General features: G+C 36.3%; 2 protein-coding genes across 5 annotated transcripts in view; one reads left to right on the top strand and one right to left on the bottom strand.

Moving 5' to 3' along the window:
- dgt1 (dim gamma-tubulin 1) overlaps positions 1-12,551 on the top strand; it is a 102,471-nt gene extending 89,920 nt beyond the window's left edge. Inside the window, exon 10 of the mRNA XM_067128770.1 lies at positions 12,403-12,551. Within this exon, the coding sequence (XP_066984871.1) occupies positions 12,403-12,444 (42 nt within the window). The 3' untranslated portion in view covers positions 12,445-12,551. The remainder of the gene's footprint in view (positions 1-12,402) is intronic.
- LOC136853369 (uncharacterized) overlaps positions 1-16,813 on the bottom strand; it is a 162,020-nt gene that overhangs the window by 34,361 nt on the left and 110,846 nt on the right. The gene's annotated exons all lie outside the window — the stretch shown is intronic.

The raw sequence follows: 16,813 nt of genomic DNA on the forward strand, positions 1-16,813 counted from the left end.
GTCGTCACTCCAGTTGTCCTCCAGCAGCTCCTCGTCTTCGCTCCCAAAACTATCTGAGAGAGCTGACATATCTGACGCACTGTCCAGTGTGGAGAGGCACTCTGTGGGAACAGAACTGCCAGGAAACCGTTTGGGTTGAAATCCACTGGTGGTTGCCAACCAGCCAAAATCACAAGGATTCCAGCCACAAGCTGGAGTGGGCGTGTCCACCCTTCTCCACATCCTGGCAACATAGTCCACACGCTTGATATGCAGTGAAGCTGCCTTTTCACAAGGAGGAGGGAAGCACAGTTGAGTTTTTCACATTTTTGAGAGATGCTGCTTTCCCTCTACAGTTGGTTACCTTCAGGAAAGCTTTATACCGGCATTCGCTGATGTTATTGCCAGGGTACCCATACATATTGCAGATGAACTCTGTAACTCCTTCAGTGTCCAACTTGTCTGGTGCTAGGGTCCGAAGATGTCTGATGACATTCAAGTCCTCCTCTAACATCCTAAGGGCTTAATCTTCCCCTTCCAGAAGAAAGCGGGGGTAAAATCACAGCCAGTTAAGGCTTGAAAACCAAGAAAGGCATCTGTTAGACCATATGTTTTTTTTCCAGCTCTTCAGCCATCTGAGACACATCAAGCAACCTACGATGGCTAGCAGATCCAAATCTAAAATCACCTTTCCTCCAAACTCATATCATCCCAGTAAACCAAGAAGGATGATCGGATAATTATATTTCCTTCCAGAATATGTGATACATGGAAGGCAATAAGGGTGCCTGCCTCTTCGTGTTCACCTTGCAGATGATCTGGTTTTGTCACTTGGAGGATATTGCATTCATCATTCTTGAGGTTAATGCATTTTCCTCCATGTGATATGTATACTTTTTCTGTCCGATTGTAGACCCATAACAGCTTTTGACACATTCTGTTATCATAAAGCAGGAAAATTCTTCCTTGAAGTAAGCGTTTTTCAGGAGTGTGGCTCCACTCTGACACTGGGCTTGATCAGAGCCTGTGACGACAAACTTTTGGTGAATGCCTCCTCAGAGCTCTCTCTCGTAATCTTTGATGGAAGGAGACTTGTACAGGTCAAAGATGATATGGACTTACTCTTCATGGAAAGAGCATGCCTTTACCAGTAAATCTCGCACCACTGTCCCACATGAGGCTCTGGTGTGTTGTAGCACAGTCTCGTGTGGGATGATGCCACCGTCAAGCACTGTCACTCTGATGTTTGGAGAATAGTGGAGTCCAGGATTGCATTTTGTTAAATCTCCAGAACCTTCTTAAGTGCAGCTAGGTCATTTTTCAAAATGGTGCCATCTGTGTGTGCCAGTGCCAGTGGTACAGTGGTAACTGGGAAGCTTAGCAAATGACAAAGACTGACATTCTTGTTTGTTCTTGCCGAAGTGGTGAGAATCCTGCTAAAGACATCCCATACTCCCTCTGATGTATTTACATTCTTAATTGTTCATGAAGGCTTGACATTTTCTGCTGCAAAGTTCATCACCCTCATTCTTGGTACACATTTTAAGAACCGTGTCTCATCCAAACATTCGGCCTAAAATAACTGTCTCATTTGCTTTCCTCTGTTTAGGGTCCCTAAGAGATATTCCCTCGTAGCATCTTGTGCTGCCTTTCCCAAGGATAGGTTATAGAGTTCTGGACTAGAGGCAATGGAAAAGGATTTCATGTGTTTTTTATTCCTTCTGTGAGAGTGCTGGCATCCTTGTTGTCTTGTTTCACTCTCAAGAGCTGAGTTTGCTTTGCTGGATGTTCTCCTGAATGGAGACCAAAAAGTTCTTCAGGTTCAGAAACAGCCATACTTCGCTGTGTGAGGGTCACTGCCCACCTTCTGAATGCACTGTCTGATTTTCAGAAGGATGTTATCCCTCCCATTTTCCCGCTTTGTGATGAAGGAATGTGTCAAACCTTGTTATGGGTCTGTAAACAGACAGAAAAACAGTATACATATCACATGGAAGAAAATGCATTAAGCTCAAGAACGATGAATGCAATATCCTACAAGTGACAAAACCAGATCATTTGCAAGGTGAACATGAAGAGGCAGACACCCTTATTGCCTTCCATATATCACACATTCTGGAAGGAAATATAATTGTCCGATCATCCGACACAGATGTACTTGTGATCCTTCTTGGTTTACTGGGATGATATGAGTTTGGAGGAAAGGTGATTTTAGATTTGGATCTGCTAACCATCGTAGGTTCCTTGATGTGTCTCAGATGGCTGAAGAGCTGGAAAAAAAACATGATGGTCTAACAGATGCCCTTCTTGGTTTTCAAGCCTTAACTGGCTGTGATTTTACCTCCGCTTTCTTCTGGAAGGGGAAGATCAAGCCCTTAGGATGTTAGAGGAGGACTTGAATGTCATCAGACATCTTTGGATCCTAACACCAGACAAGTTGGACACTGAGGGAGTCACAGAGTTCATCTGCAATATGTATAAAGCTTTCCTGGAGGTAACCAATTGTAGAGGGAAAGCAGCATCCTCAAAAGTGTGAAAACCTCAACTGTGCTTCCTTCCCTCCTTGTGAAAAGACAGCTCCACTGCATATCAAGCATGCACACTATGTTGCCAGGATGTGGAGAACGGAGGACACACCCATTCCATCTTGTGGCTGGAATCCTAGTGATTCTGGCTGGTTGGCAACCACCAGTGGATTTCAACCCATATGGTTTCCTAGCAGTTCTGCTCCCGCAGAGTGCCTCTCTACACTGAACAGTGCATCATATATCAGCTCACTCAGATAGTTTTGGGAGTGAAGACGAGGAGTTGTTGGAGGACGACTGGAGTGATGACAGTGATAGTGATGATGAGTAACAAACAGAAGCTAATTTTTTTTTCTGTCTGTGATTTTCAGTGCAGTTACATTGTGACAGCATCGCATAGCAAATAGTGTTTGGCCATGTAAATGAATATTTTCTATGGACATTTTCTTTTTTTCAAATAGAGAAGAGTGCTTAGTTTTGTGAAGATATAATTACTGGTAGCTATAATGATATGTGTTACATTTTTAATACACTCTTAGAGTGAAATAATTATGAGAAATTAGAACGAGTTCATGAGGCCTCACAAAATGTTTTTAGAAATGTTTCAGCCTTGCGTTCTTATTCTTAACTCTGAATAAAAGTGAATTTGAACCTCTGATACTGATAATGAGTAACAAACAGAAGCCAGACTCTTCTTTTTTTTGGTATGTCTCATATTCAGAGCAGTTATATTTTGACATCATCCCAAAGCAAATAATGTTTGGCCATACAATTAAATGGACATTTTCTTTTTTTCCAGTAGAAAAAGAGGCTTAAAATTACAATTAGCTATTATGATGTGTTACGTTTTGAACGCAACTGTATAATGAAATAATTATAAGAAATTAAACTGAGTTCATGAGGAATATTTTTACCACAATTTCAGCTTTGTGTTCTTAACTCTGGAAAAAAAAGTGAAATTGAACCTCTCATGGATTTAGGAGTTGCTGGCGGGTGGAAAGCCAGAGATAAATTTGCTGGCACTGGTCATTCTGAGTTCAAAGGGTTCCAAGGAAGGTTTTATGAAAGTTTCAGGCGTATGTTCCTTACTCGGAATAAACGTGAATTTGAACCCCCACTTTGGAAGCTGCTGGCGGATATAAAGCCGACATTGCTGGCATTGCTCATTCTGTGTTCATTAGATTCCAAGGAAGGTTTAGGAAGAGTTTCAAGCACATGTTTTTCACTGACTAAAAACTTTTTAAAAGTTTTTAGGGTTCACTTTTTATACCTAAGCCAGAGTTCTGATCTGGCAGCAATACATTTTTGAGATGTTTGGTGTAGGCACTACTTATCTAGGGGGCCAAACCTTTCGCGTTCATTACTCGGAATAAACACTCTGGGCTCCCAGTCTACACGCTATTACACCTGAAGGCTACCGACAAAACCTTCGTAACTTAAATAAGATTCCATCTCAGACTTATGTTGATTCGCTACCAAAAAGTCCAGATATTTTCAGAAATGGTTGTCATTCAGTAAAGTCACAACTTTTGATGAATTAGAGGATTTAACTGTGTATGAAGAGCTCAAAAAGAAAATACCTCTGAATGCTTAAGTTACACCTGGAAGATAGAGGCGCATCTCAGTTAATAGAGGCTGCGAAATGTGCTGTCAAGTATTCCTAAGTACATAAAGGTAATCCTAAGTCTGAAAAAGGGACAACTTTTGTAAAACCTGTCTCATCTGTAGCTTCAGAGACTCAGGATGGGAACATTGATACAGAAAAATCCAGTCTGGTCATCATATTACAGAATGTTGGAGTCCGCACTGCAAACACTCAAAATACTACAACCTTAGTAAAGCTTCCAAACCTCAAGTTAAAGCTAAATTTCAGTTTCCATCTATAAGCCTGTATCTAGCATAGCAACTGACTCTTTATCTGTGGATGTTTTTAAAGAATTTAAAATCACGGGTACAATAACTATAAATGATATAGAGTATCCCATCAATATTTTTTGAGACACAGGATCTTCTCAGAGTGTTGTGTTATTTACAGTCATCCATAATGTGCCAGAGTCCTATCTGGAGGAAAAAGTAATAATCAGAGTTCTCTCCTCAGTTTCCATCATCCGTCTACTGAATTATACCTAAGTGTCCACTTGTCTGAAGTAGACACTGTGTGCCCAGGTTCCAGCTAGGAGACCTAAGTCTAAAGTGCAAAGGAAAGTGAGGAGGAAAAGGAGTAGGGAGCATAAGAGGTTAGGTAGTTACTAGAGCCACCGTGCTGTCATGGCACTTGTATCCATAGCTGTAACAGAACCTCATCTTAATAGAGCAATCCTAGCCCTAATCCAGAAAGGCTGTCTAGGGTTGTCTCCTACCTTTAATCAGTATTGTATTGAAAGAATTTTTGTACTTCGCTAAGTCTGTTCATTAGCCCAACAAGCTGAAGAGCATGTTTTAGTCATTTTAGCAATTTTGTTGCATTCTTTGTTACATCATGTTGCAATTTATTGTATTTGCAGCATGTATCATAGAGTAACTAACTCATTTGTATTTCAATATTTTCATGCTGATAAACTTGTATTGTTAACATATTTCATGTCCATGTACCTTATATCCTAAATTAAATGACTCTTTTGTAATTTCAGTAATTTTCTGCACATAGCTAGTTATCAATTTGGTGCTGTGTTAGCTTAGTTCTGTGTGAAATTCAGTTAGTTATTTTATGACCTTGAGTCAATAGCATGGCCAGTTCATTTTATTTCACAGACAGTACCTTTAAATAAATGCTGACATCTCTTATGCTAGTGTTAGAGACATTAAGTTAAGTTAGCTAGCAAGCTCACTTCTCCTCAGGGAGTATATCTAAAACTATTTCCATTCTGCATTGGGCAAGGATCCATTAGAGAAGTACTTAACTCAACTGATCCCAGCACAGACCTTCTCACCCGAAAGGGAGTGGAATGTCTGCTTAAAGGGGGAGCTTATGGGGAAAATGCCAGACAATAGGAAAGAGAGGCATACCCACAGACCTAAGAGCAAGAGGAGAGTTTTAGCCATTAAGAGTCTCACCCTCTTCAAGGGATGGGCTCTATGTGCCCAAGGGAACACAAGTTTGGGGTAGATAGCTGTTTCCCTGTCTTAATCCTCGCATTCAATTTATCTCCCACTGAGTTTTTCCATCTTTTACTGGCTGCACCTATTTCCGTAATTCTGAGGTAGTCACTGACTTTGCAGCCTGAAGCAATGCCTCCAGCAACAACCAAGACCTTATAAGGCAGGGGACGCCGCTGTCTTAAGTTCAGTTCCATTTAGACTAGTCCAGTTGACACTCAGCATGGGTGATCTCTGCCTGTACATCCCCAAGCCGGGTAACTGTCAGGGCATCATTTCAGATTTTTTGATTGGGGGTAAAGGCGGTTTGGCGAGCGAAGCAAGCCTCATCACCTGGGTTTTTTTTATTTTGAGCTATTTTATGTGCTTTTTGAAGCACGTAAAATAGATAGATAGATAGAAAGATATAATTTAATGTGATGACACATTTGAATTTTGGTAGGAATAATGGAAAACCAGCTGCTGTTACTTCTTGGGGCTTGGTGGGGTGAGGGGGGCAAGTTGAGGCCTGGGGGCATCTTGAGTCTTGAGGGGCAGTTGCCCCCAGCCCCCATAAATGACGCCCCTGGTAACTGTGAACTCACATTTCCTCACACTGGATTGATAGTGCCAATTCCTGGACTCACCGATAACTTGGGTTACATCGACAGAAGGTTGTGTTTGCAAGCAAACTAAGAAGCAACAAAGGTACGTGCCCTGGAATGGAAACTGGTTGGTCAGTAACTTTTACTTTGACTCGTTTTATCATCTCTCTCTCACAAATTTTATCACTTCTTGTTTTCTTCAACTTAACCAGTGAATCTACTATCCCAATGTGCAAAGTTCCTTGACATTGCATGATGAATTTCTCATCCTTTGCTAGCAAGTGAGTAGAGTAAAGGATTTCCCTCCAATTCTTGCATTTATTCCATTATAGAGAGAGTGTAGTCTCAGTGAAAGTCTTACCTGGAACTGCCTCATTTCCAGGAGTGTTACCAGTTTCATTACCAGCCTAGCCGTGCTTCTGTGTTCCTGATTGCCTGAAGAAACCACCCCTGCCAGGGCTGATAGAAATATTGCCTAATTGGCTTAAGGGACCACTTGTTCATGACCCACAGTCGCAATTGTGACACGTTATCCATTTCACTCAGTCATTATTATTATTATTAAAGTAGTTTAACCAGACCACTGAGGTGACTTTCAGCTCTCAGAGGGCTGGCCCGAAGGATTAGATTAAAATACCAGGTCTAGGCCTGAGGCCAAGCACTAAGACCCAATAGATCATTCAGTATGATGATGAGCAAATTAAAATTAAATTAAAAACTGCACATAGGCACACGCCCTCATACTGGAACACATACATACAATAAATACATTTACTCATGCACACTAAAAAGGTATATTAAAATTCAGAATATAAGTTAAGGAATATTTTAAAATTTTGCTTTTTTTTTAATTCAACAAATGCTATAAGGGTTTTCATGCTTTTATTATTTACTTATTTTTATATTTTATTAATTAAATCTCAATTTCTCATGAACATCAAAATCGGAACGACTGAAAATGTAAAAGATTCTGACAAAATTTCCTCCACTGATTTATTTCCAAAAGTTGACAGTCGCTGTTGGTCATACTTTGGACACTCGCATAACACGTCTGACCGTTTCTATCACCCTGCACTGAGCACTTGGGAGCTGGGCCATGTGGGCTGCTCATTAAGTGCCCATGTGTCAGACGAGTATGGCTTATTCCGATATGATGAACTCCATTTTTTAACATTAGGTTTTGTTTCAGTTTATTACTTTCAGGTTCTTCATTCCATATATATTGCGATTTATTTATGATACCCATTTTTATGTGTTTACATAATCAGTAACAGGGATATTCACATTTGATCTTGTCATGTGGGTTGCTTCTATGGCTGCTTTGTCTGCATCTTCATTTCCTTTGATCCCTACATGGGCAGGGATCCAACATATTTCTACATTTTTTCCATTATTATATAAGTTATGGAGAAATAATTTAATTTGTTGTACTATATTATTTTTTTATTTGTAACTGAATAGCTTCTAAAGCACTTCCCGAGTCACTAAAAATCACAAAATTATTGAATGATGTTTATTTAATTATTTTTATAGCTGATGTAATTCCACACAATTCTGCTGTGAATACTGAAGCATTATTAGGAAGAGAGAACTGATAAGTTTTGTCTTGGGGTACTGCAGCATATCCCACTCCACGTTCTGATTTCGATCCATCTGTATATACTGTATTGCATAATGTGGACCTTTTCGGCTTATATGTTCTATCGTATGTTGTCTATGGTGTTCTGGTGTATACGAATAACTTTTTGATAAATACTTGAGGTATGTACAGATTCTCATTTTATTCATTGTCCAGGGAGGAGGTGATTTTACTATTAAAGGCACTTGTATATTTATATTCAGCGACTCAAACAATCTTCTAGCTCTAATTATAAATACATCTCTTAATGCAAATAATTTTTTTGTTGGAGAATCACTTGCCTGAATTCTTAGAGCACTTTTCATTGTTACTAGCTCTCTATGGAGAGACAGAGGCAGTTTACCACATTCAACTTGTAAAGATGATTTTGGTGATGATCTAAACTTCTAAAGGCTCTTGAGCATATTCTACGGCCTTCATTGTGAACAGGGTCTAACATTTTCAGCGCTGCGTCCAATGCTGAGCGATATACTTCACTTCCATAATCAATGATGGACAGAACTGTTGCTTTATAAAGTACAGTTGGGGTATATCTATCAGTTCCCCAAATAGTGTTCGATAGTTTTCTAGTTAGATTTAATGCTCTTTTACATTTAGATTTTACGTATGTTATGTGGGCTTTCCAGTTCAAGTGCTGTTTGGCCAAATGGTATACTATGGTTTCTGATTTTTAAATCTATTTATTCACCTTTTATCCACTTTTTATTATTATAAACATGACTGCTTGAGTTTTATCTATGGAAAATTTAAAGCCTACAGATGACGCCCATTCATCTATTTTTACTTTGCTTTTATTAATGATTCGCTCTGAATGTTTTATGTGAGAGGCTGAATAATATATGGCAAAATCATCCATATACAGGTTACTTTTAATGCAGACAGGTAGATTATTACTCATATCATTAACTGCTGTGAAGTAAACAGTGTGCAACTAAGGACACTTCCCTTTGGAACACCATTTTCAGGTGGAAATGTTATAGACAGAACATCATCAATTCTCACCTGAAAACTGCGATTTGTCAAAAACTTTTGTATAAACCTAGGTAAATGTCCACAGATGTTGTTGTTTTGTAAAGTTTTAATATAGCATATGTCCATGTAGTACTGTATGCTTTTTCAATGTCAAAAAAGACAGCTACAGTAATTTGTTTTCGTTCAAAACCTCTATGTATATGGTCTTCAAAGTTAGAGAGAGAATCTGATAAGATCCGTTACACTGTGACCCGAACTGAGTGGGAGCCAAAATTTTTATTTTCTCGAATGTGCCATGTCAGTCAAGCATTTACCATTTTCTCTAGCAACTTGTATAAGCAGCTTATCAAAGAAATTGGTCTGTAATTATTTACATTACTGGGATCCTTTGCAGGTTTGGGGATAGGAATTATTATAGCTTTACGCCATTCATCTAGAAATAAATTTCGAAGCCATAAATGATTATAAAACTAATAAGTATGACTTTGCCAAAGGTGATAAGTGGCAGATCATCTCAAAACAAATATTGTCACCTCTGGGAGCAGATTTATTGCTTTTGCAAGAGCAAATTCCAACCCTCCCATATTAAATTTTCAATTATAATATATATCTTCTATTGTTTCAAAATTTATTGCTATTAAGTCTATACTATTTTTCTTTGTGTGGAAATGCTCATCTAAATTTTTGTCACTACTTACTTTTGCTAAATTTTCTTCTCTTACATTACTTATTTCTTTAGGATCAAGTATTCGTTTCCCATCTTTTATTATGGCATGTCTAGGTGGTTTAAATGGGTACCATTTATTTTCCTAAATTTTCCCCATATTTTTTTGTATGGGAGTATTATTAGAGAGATCTGATACATATTTCCTCCATGAAATGATTCTTCCTTGAATTACTTCTCTTTTAAATTTTGCAGATATTTTGTTATATAGAGGTTTTAATGTATCAATTTCTAATAATATAGAAATTTTTGAAAAGTGCCTTCTAATATCTGTAAAGTTTTGTTTATCTTACTGAACTTTCTATTAAAATTATCTAATCGTCTTCCAATTTGGTGTTTTACTTTTATTAATTCTGTTGGTTTTTTAGACCACCATGGGACTTTGTGTTTTGTTGGATGAGATTTTGAATTTGGTATTGCTTTATCAGCAGCATTTGTAATGAAATCAACAAGAAATTTATTAGTTACATTATGGTCTTTTAAATATTCAAATGATGGGATATTCCTAGTGTGGAATTCATATTTCTCTCAATCTGCTTTATAAATGTTATATTGAGGGACATGCTTGGTGAGATTATTTTGTAATAATGAAATTAATACTATATTGGGAAATGATCACTTGTATGCAAGTCGTCAACTGTATTCCAATCCAGTCTGTCAATTATGTTTGTTGTACATAGAGTTAAGTCGGTTGAGGAAAATGTTCCATGTGTTTTAGAATATGTGCTGACTTCGTTATCATTTATACAGCACATGACATGAATCTATGAATTCTTCTATTTTACAGTCCCACATCAGGTTGCGAGTATTAAAATCACTTACTATTACTGAAGGTTCCTTGTCATTATTAAGCAATTCTTTAAGTTTGTCAAAGTCATAATTTTCATTAGGTTGGTTGCATAAATTATAAATTACATGATTACCGTTTTTTATTCGTATTCTAATACTCAATATTTGCCGATCAGCAAAGTTTACAGGTACTTTATCATAATATACTTTGTTATGTACTTATATAGCCGTACCTAAATTTCCTTCTTCCTCTCTAGATGTAGATGCTAAGGTATATTTACCTATTGTTGAGATTGTTTTGTTGACATGTTGTAACATAATGTCATTGGTTCGTATTCTTTTAGTAATCGTTGCATTTCTCCCAAATGTAATCTGGTCTGCAGACCATTTACGTTTCATTCTATAATACAGCTATTGAAAATATTTTGTTATAGCGGTCGAGTTTTAGTCTTTTTTTTGTGTTATCAACTTGATTTTTTCTAGTAATTTACTTACGGCATTCATTTGTTTTTCTTTACGATATACTAAGTGCTCAATGCACATGGAACCTTTTTCATGGGTACTCAAATCTGTTTTTTTCTATATTTCATACAATTTCTTATAATGTTTGTTAAACCATCTTTTGTTATGTTTTTGTTATTATTGCACAATTCTACCAAACCAATCATTACACCTACACACATTTTCATGTACATTCCTTTTTCATTTGCTCTTGTACCAATTATTGGTGATGGAGTAATCTCTTCTCCCTTGACATAATCATGGTTATCTTCAACTTCAGTGTTTTGGATATCTGTATCCATAAATTTTACTATTATTTCAGGAGATAAAGGTATAATCTTAGTTTGTTTTTGTTCTTTCTTCATATCCTTTGTCTTTGGTTTAACCGATGTTGCTCTAATTATTGTTGGTTTTTTCGTTTTGGGTGGTGTTCTCTCCAAAGGCCTTTTTTTTTTTTTATCTTGAATTTCCACTCCATCATGACTTTCCTCTGTTTCTTCTATAGTAGTATCACCATCTTGTGCTACTTGCATTAACATTTCAAATGAGTTTGATAAAATGTTACCCATATCTTTGTGCCTGTTTCCTGATTCTTTACAATTTTAGTTTTTTTCTGTAAAGCATTATTTTCTTCTTGAGATTCATTTTCCTGCGTTTTGTTACTTCTATCTGTATGCATTTTTGTTTCATTATTAGTTCTTGTTATCGAGGCAAATGTAAGTTTCTTAGCAGGACCTTGAATTCCTCTCTTTCAATTCTAATTTAGCACCTCTAATAGATCTCCTTGTTCTTTCTTGTAGTGTTTTCAATTCCGTATTGTATATATAATACATGCATCCTTTTGGATCTTGCAAGATCTTTCTGCCCACACTTATACATTTTGGTTCGCTGCAAGTCCATTGTGTGGCATGTTCTTCAGATCCACAATACGCACATACAGGTTCGTTTCGACAATATTTTTTTGCATGCCCATATTTACTGGTTTTGACACTGGTGGCTTTGGGACATAGGGCCTTATTTATCTTTTTTGAGCTAAAACTTTTATTTTTTGGGGTAGATTTGACCCTCAAATTTTATTTTTGTGATTTTTAACATTTTCTCATTTTTTTGTTTACTCGGTATATTATATACCTCACAATCTTGGACTCTGGGATATCTTTTTTAAGAGAGTCCAAGAGAATATTCTTTTCGATTGGTTTGTCACTGTTCTCAGGAAGCACAATGGTACCCTGAATGCTATTCATAGTGTCATGTTTTTTAATTTTTACATTTATATTATCTACTGTTGTTATAGACATACAGTCCTCAGATTGACTCTTTGTTGTGGCTTCTATGAGACACGTCTTTTCTCTTATCTGTCTAAACGACATTTCTGTCGTTGAATGTCTGTTTAATAGGTAGTATTTTAACTTTAGTGCTGAAATTTTCCGTTCTGTTTCTAAGATTAGAAACCTTGACCAACTTCCACTCGCAAAGAGGGAGTCGAAGTGAGTCAAGGTTGGGTCAAGACGATATTTACTTCTTTTGGGTTTTTATGTACTGGAGCATAAGGTTCCAGTGTAATTACATTAGTTTTTTTTCTGATTTTTTCAGAGAGAGGTTGTCAGCGGAGGTTCCAGCGGTTGTCAACTGTGACGAGTCGCTACCATCAAAGGGCCCGGGGGTACTTATCTTTAACACTACTGAGCATAAAGATTGAGGTATATATAAAAAAAATTAAATAAACTTGAAAATCTTAAAAAGATATCATTAGCCTTTCATGGAGTTTATTCTTCCACCCATGGCACAAGTGAGAACTGACTAACAAATGTCCGCTCCCTACCCTACCCAACAGGGGATGGCACAACATGATTAGAGTGGCCCAAGTGTAAGCCAAACCCGTTCGCTAGGACTGACAATATTACTAGAATACAATCATCCCCACCCTAATCATGTTATGGGCAAACTGGATAGAATGCCAAGAGTCCCATCCCCAGAACCAGACACCCCCTGGAATCCATGGTCCAGCCCTAAGAACAGTTCCGCCTTTGAGCTATCAATCTGATAACTCTCAGGTCCGAACATTGTCGGGCAGTTGATGGTCCTTCCACAGTTCCCACTATTTAGCTTCGGGTATAAGCCCAGTCCCAGTTATAATATCTTTTCCTATTTATCAGGTCCAATAAACTTTAGCAAAAGTGGAAAATTCCACAAAAATTCATCCAAACAAATATATAATTATGTACAAGACTCTTGGCCTCAAACCTGGGAAAAAATTCCTGGGGTTCAAGAGCCCCTCACCACGTCAAGGCAGTCCTACATCGAGGAGGTCACTCAGTCATTGCTATTGTGTATATTCCAAGTTAATTAATTTAGTGAAAGTGTCCCATTTTCCTTGGTAGTTTCTTCCATATTGTGATTGTAAATAATAAATTACTGTTAAGAAGCCCACTTTCACTTGGCAACCCTCTAATTATTGCTTAATCTTGCATTGTCTCAGTTTATGGGCTTCAGAGGTTTTCTTGTAAGGCTAAGATTACTACTTTAAAGTACAATATGCAGTCCCCTCATAACACAAAACTATATATATATATATATATATATATATATATATATATATATATTATATATATATATATATATATATATATATATATATATATATATATATATATATATATATAAGCTTAATGATAAATAATATTGCCAAGACCAGGAAGAACATTCTTTATTGTACGAGCTTTTGAGATATAAGACCTCATCATCAGGCTGAAAAAACCGACAAGGATGAGAATCAATAAAATTACAATAAAATGAATTGTCATAATAAATCTTCAGCAAAAATACTAACGAAATATATAAAATGAACAAGTAAATACAAACCAAAAGGGTGAGACGTAAAATAACGAAAAATTAAAAACACAAACATAAAAATATGAAAATAAAACTAAGGTGAAATGTAAACAAACTACCACTCACAAAGTAAAATATTTAACGACCTAATTGAGTACCTACTATGAAATTACACGATAGCTAGTTGAATACCAGACGAGTTGTTGTTCAATTCCGGCTTCGTCTTTTTAATAGTCAGCGACTCTGAAATTAAAAGGTCCAGTCTATTTGAACAAAAAGACAGTACCCGAAATCCAGGTCAGTGAAAGGATGGTCCTGTGCTAAACTGTGTTCTCTAATGGCAGAAACAACCGACATTATTCTTAATAAATAAGATATATGTAAAAACCATTTATCAGTGTTTAGACTTAATAAAATAAACTTGCAAAAATTATTACATTTAGCAACTGCTGATGGCATTTTTACTTTTGATGGTAAATTATATAATCAAATAGATGGAGTAGCTATGGGAAATTCCCTTGGACCTGTATATGCGGATTGCTTCATGGGTTATTGTGAAAGGATTTAGATGTCTGAATGTCCTAGTGCTTTCAAACCTTTGTATTACCGTAGGTATGTAGATGATGCTTTCCTTGTGTTTAAGGAATTATCACATGTTGATTTGTTTTTGAATATTTTAATTCTCGTCACCTAACATTTCTTTTACTTGTGAGATGGAACAGGATAATAAGTTGTCATTTTTAGATGTACAGGTATACAGAAATAGTGGCAAATTTGAGACCTCTGTTTATAGGAAAAGTTCTTTTACTGGCTTGGGATTGAATTACCTCAGTTTTTTCACCAAAGTTGTATAAGATGAACTCAATACGCACTTTGATGAATAGAGCCTACAATGTTTGTTGTTATTTTAATTTATTTCATCAAGATATGGTTTTCCTCCAGAATTATTTTTCTGAAAACTCATATCCCATTTTTGTATTTTACAAAGTTCTGAAAAATTTTTTAAATGAAAAGTTTTGTCCCAGACCGGTGTACAGTACTGCTAGTAAAGATGTAAAGTACATTAAATTGCCTTACCTTGGTCATAGTAGCTATATGGTCCGAAAAAAGTTACAAGAAATACTTAAGCATTGTTTCCCTCAAATTAGTTTCCGGTTTGTTTTCTGTAATCCTTTTCCAATAAGATCACTTTTGAGAGAGAAGCCTACCTCTGCCTGTGGACCTTAATTCCTGTGTCGTTTACTTGTTCACTTGTTCGCAGTGTGGTCTGCGATACGTGGGATCCAGTTCCAGCTGGCTCAGACACAGAATTTTGGAACACAGAGGTCTTTCTATTAGAACTAGGTTTCCCCTTTCCAAACCACCCTTTTCTGCCATTAGAGAACACAGTTTAGCACAGGACCATCCTTTCACTGACCTGGATTTTCGGGTACTGTCTTTCTGTTCAAATAGACTGGACCTTTTAATTTCAGAGTCGCTGACTATTAAAAAGATGAAGCCGGAATTGAACAACAACTCGTCTGGTATTCAACTAGCTATCGTGTAATTTCATAGTAGGTACTCAATTAGGTCGTTAAATATTTTACTTTGTGAGTGGTGGTTTGTTTACATTTCATTGTTTTATTTTCAAATTTTTATGTTTGTGTTTTTTTTTTTCTGTAATCCTTTTCCAATTTGATTTACTTTTCATTTTATATACCTCTGCCTGTGGATTTTTTTTGCTTTCATTGACAATTCATTTTATTGATTTTATTGATTCTCATCTGTCTTTCTGTTTTCATAGCCTGATGATGAGGTTTTAATTTCAGAGTCATGACTAATAAAGAATGTTCTTCCTGGTCAACAACTGTCTGGTATTCAACTATTTCTATTAAGCTAAGATTTCCCCCTTCAAACCACCCTTTTCTGCCATTAGAGAACATATATATATATATATATATATTTCATATATATGGATTTATATATACTGTATTTCTGTTCAAATAGACTGGACCTTTTAATATTTCCATATCCGACTGACTATTAAAAGATGAAGCTGAATTGAACAAAACAACTCGTCTGGTATAAAAAGCTATCGTGTTATTTCATAGTAGGTACTCAAGACAACTCAGTTAAAATATTTTTTCAAGGCTGCAATAAAAGTTTACATTTGAGAATAGTTTTATTTAAATTTTTATGTTTGTGTTTTTAATTTTTCATTTTTTCGTCTCACCCATTTAGTTTGTGAGTTTTACTTGTTCATTTTATATATTTCGTTAGTATTTTTGCTGAAGATTTATTATGAAAATTCATTTTATTGTAATTTTTATTGACAGGTAGATCCTTGTCAGTTTTCAGCCTGAGTTTTGGTTTTATGCCCTCAGTCTCCTTCTCCCTTCTAAATATGTTCTTCCTGGTCAGCAACGCATGATTACTTATTTATCATTAAACTAAATTTTTTAGAGATTTTGTAATTACTCAATATTTATTCTTTTATTGCAGCCTTGAAATGAGACTAGTATATATATAAATATAAAAGATGTTTTATATCTGTTTACTGCCCTCAATATATATATGTCTATGATTTGCTGTCCTAAAAAATTATATATATATATATAAGTATATATATATATAAGTATATATATATTGTTACATTCTGAGGCCAACTGGAGGAAAGAAATCGGATTTTTTTAATTAACTGCCTTAACGGCCAACACACAGCACTTAAAATGCAAGCGATAAATGTAATGAATAAACTGAATTACCTTGATATCACATCTAAGTAAACAGAGAAGTGGAGGTCGCCTCGGTAAATTATAACCAGTAAATGCTTTAAACTGAATTTATTTACATATGAAGGAAGTAAATGCTTTACACTGAATTTACTTACATATGAATGAAGCAATCAGGAAATTAATATGAAAGGGCTGACTGAGACACAAGCAAGCACATACAAGGTGCAATGAAAGCTAGACGCTGAATCTGGAAAGGCTACAGCCCTGAACAGTTTGACACTCTAATAACCTTACTGTGGACTGTTAAACAATTTTTGGTTGTTAACGCAACTGGATCCCTAAGGGGGGACGTCTAGTGCCCCTGGAATGCGTAATCAGAAGACTCTTGCATGTGGCAGGATGGCAGTTAAACGTCTACGCTATTCTTGGTTCACAAGGCAGGGACAGACCGCTCGAAG

The sequence above is a fragment of the Macrobrachium rosenbergii genome, chromosome 3 (genome assembly GCF_040412425.1).
Source record: "Macrobrachium rosenbergii isolate ZJJX-2024 chromosome 3, ASM4041242v1, whole genome shotgun sequence".
NCBI lineage: Eukaryota > Metazoa > Arthropoda > Malacostraca > Decapoda > Palaemonidae > Macrobrachium > Macrobrachium rosenbergii.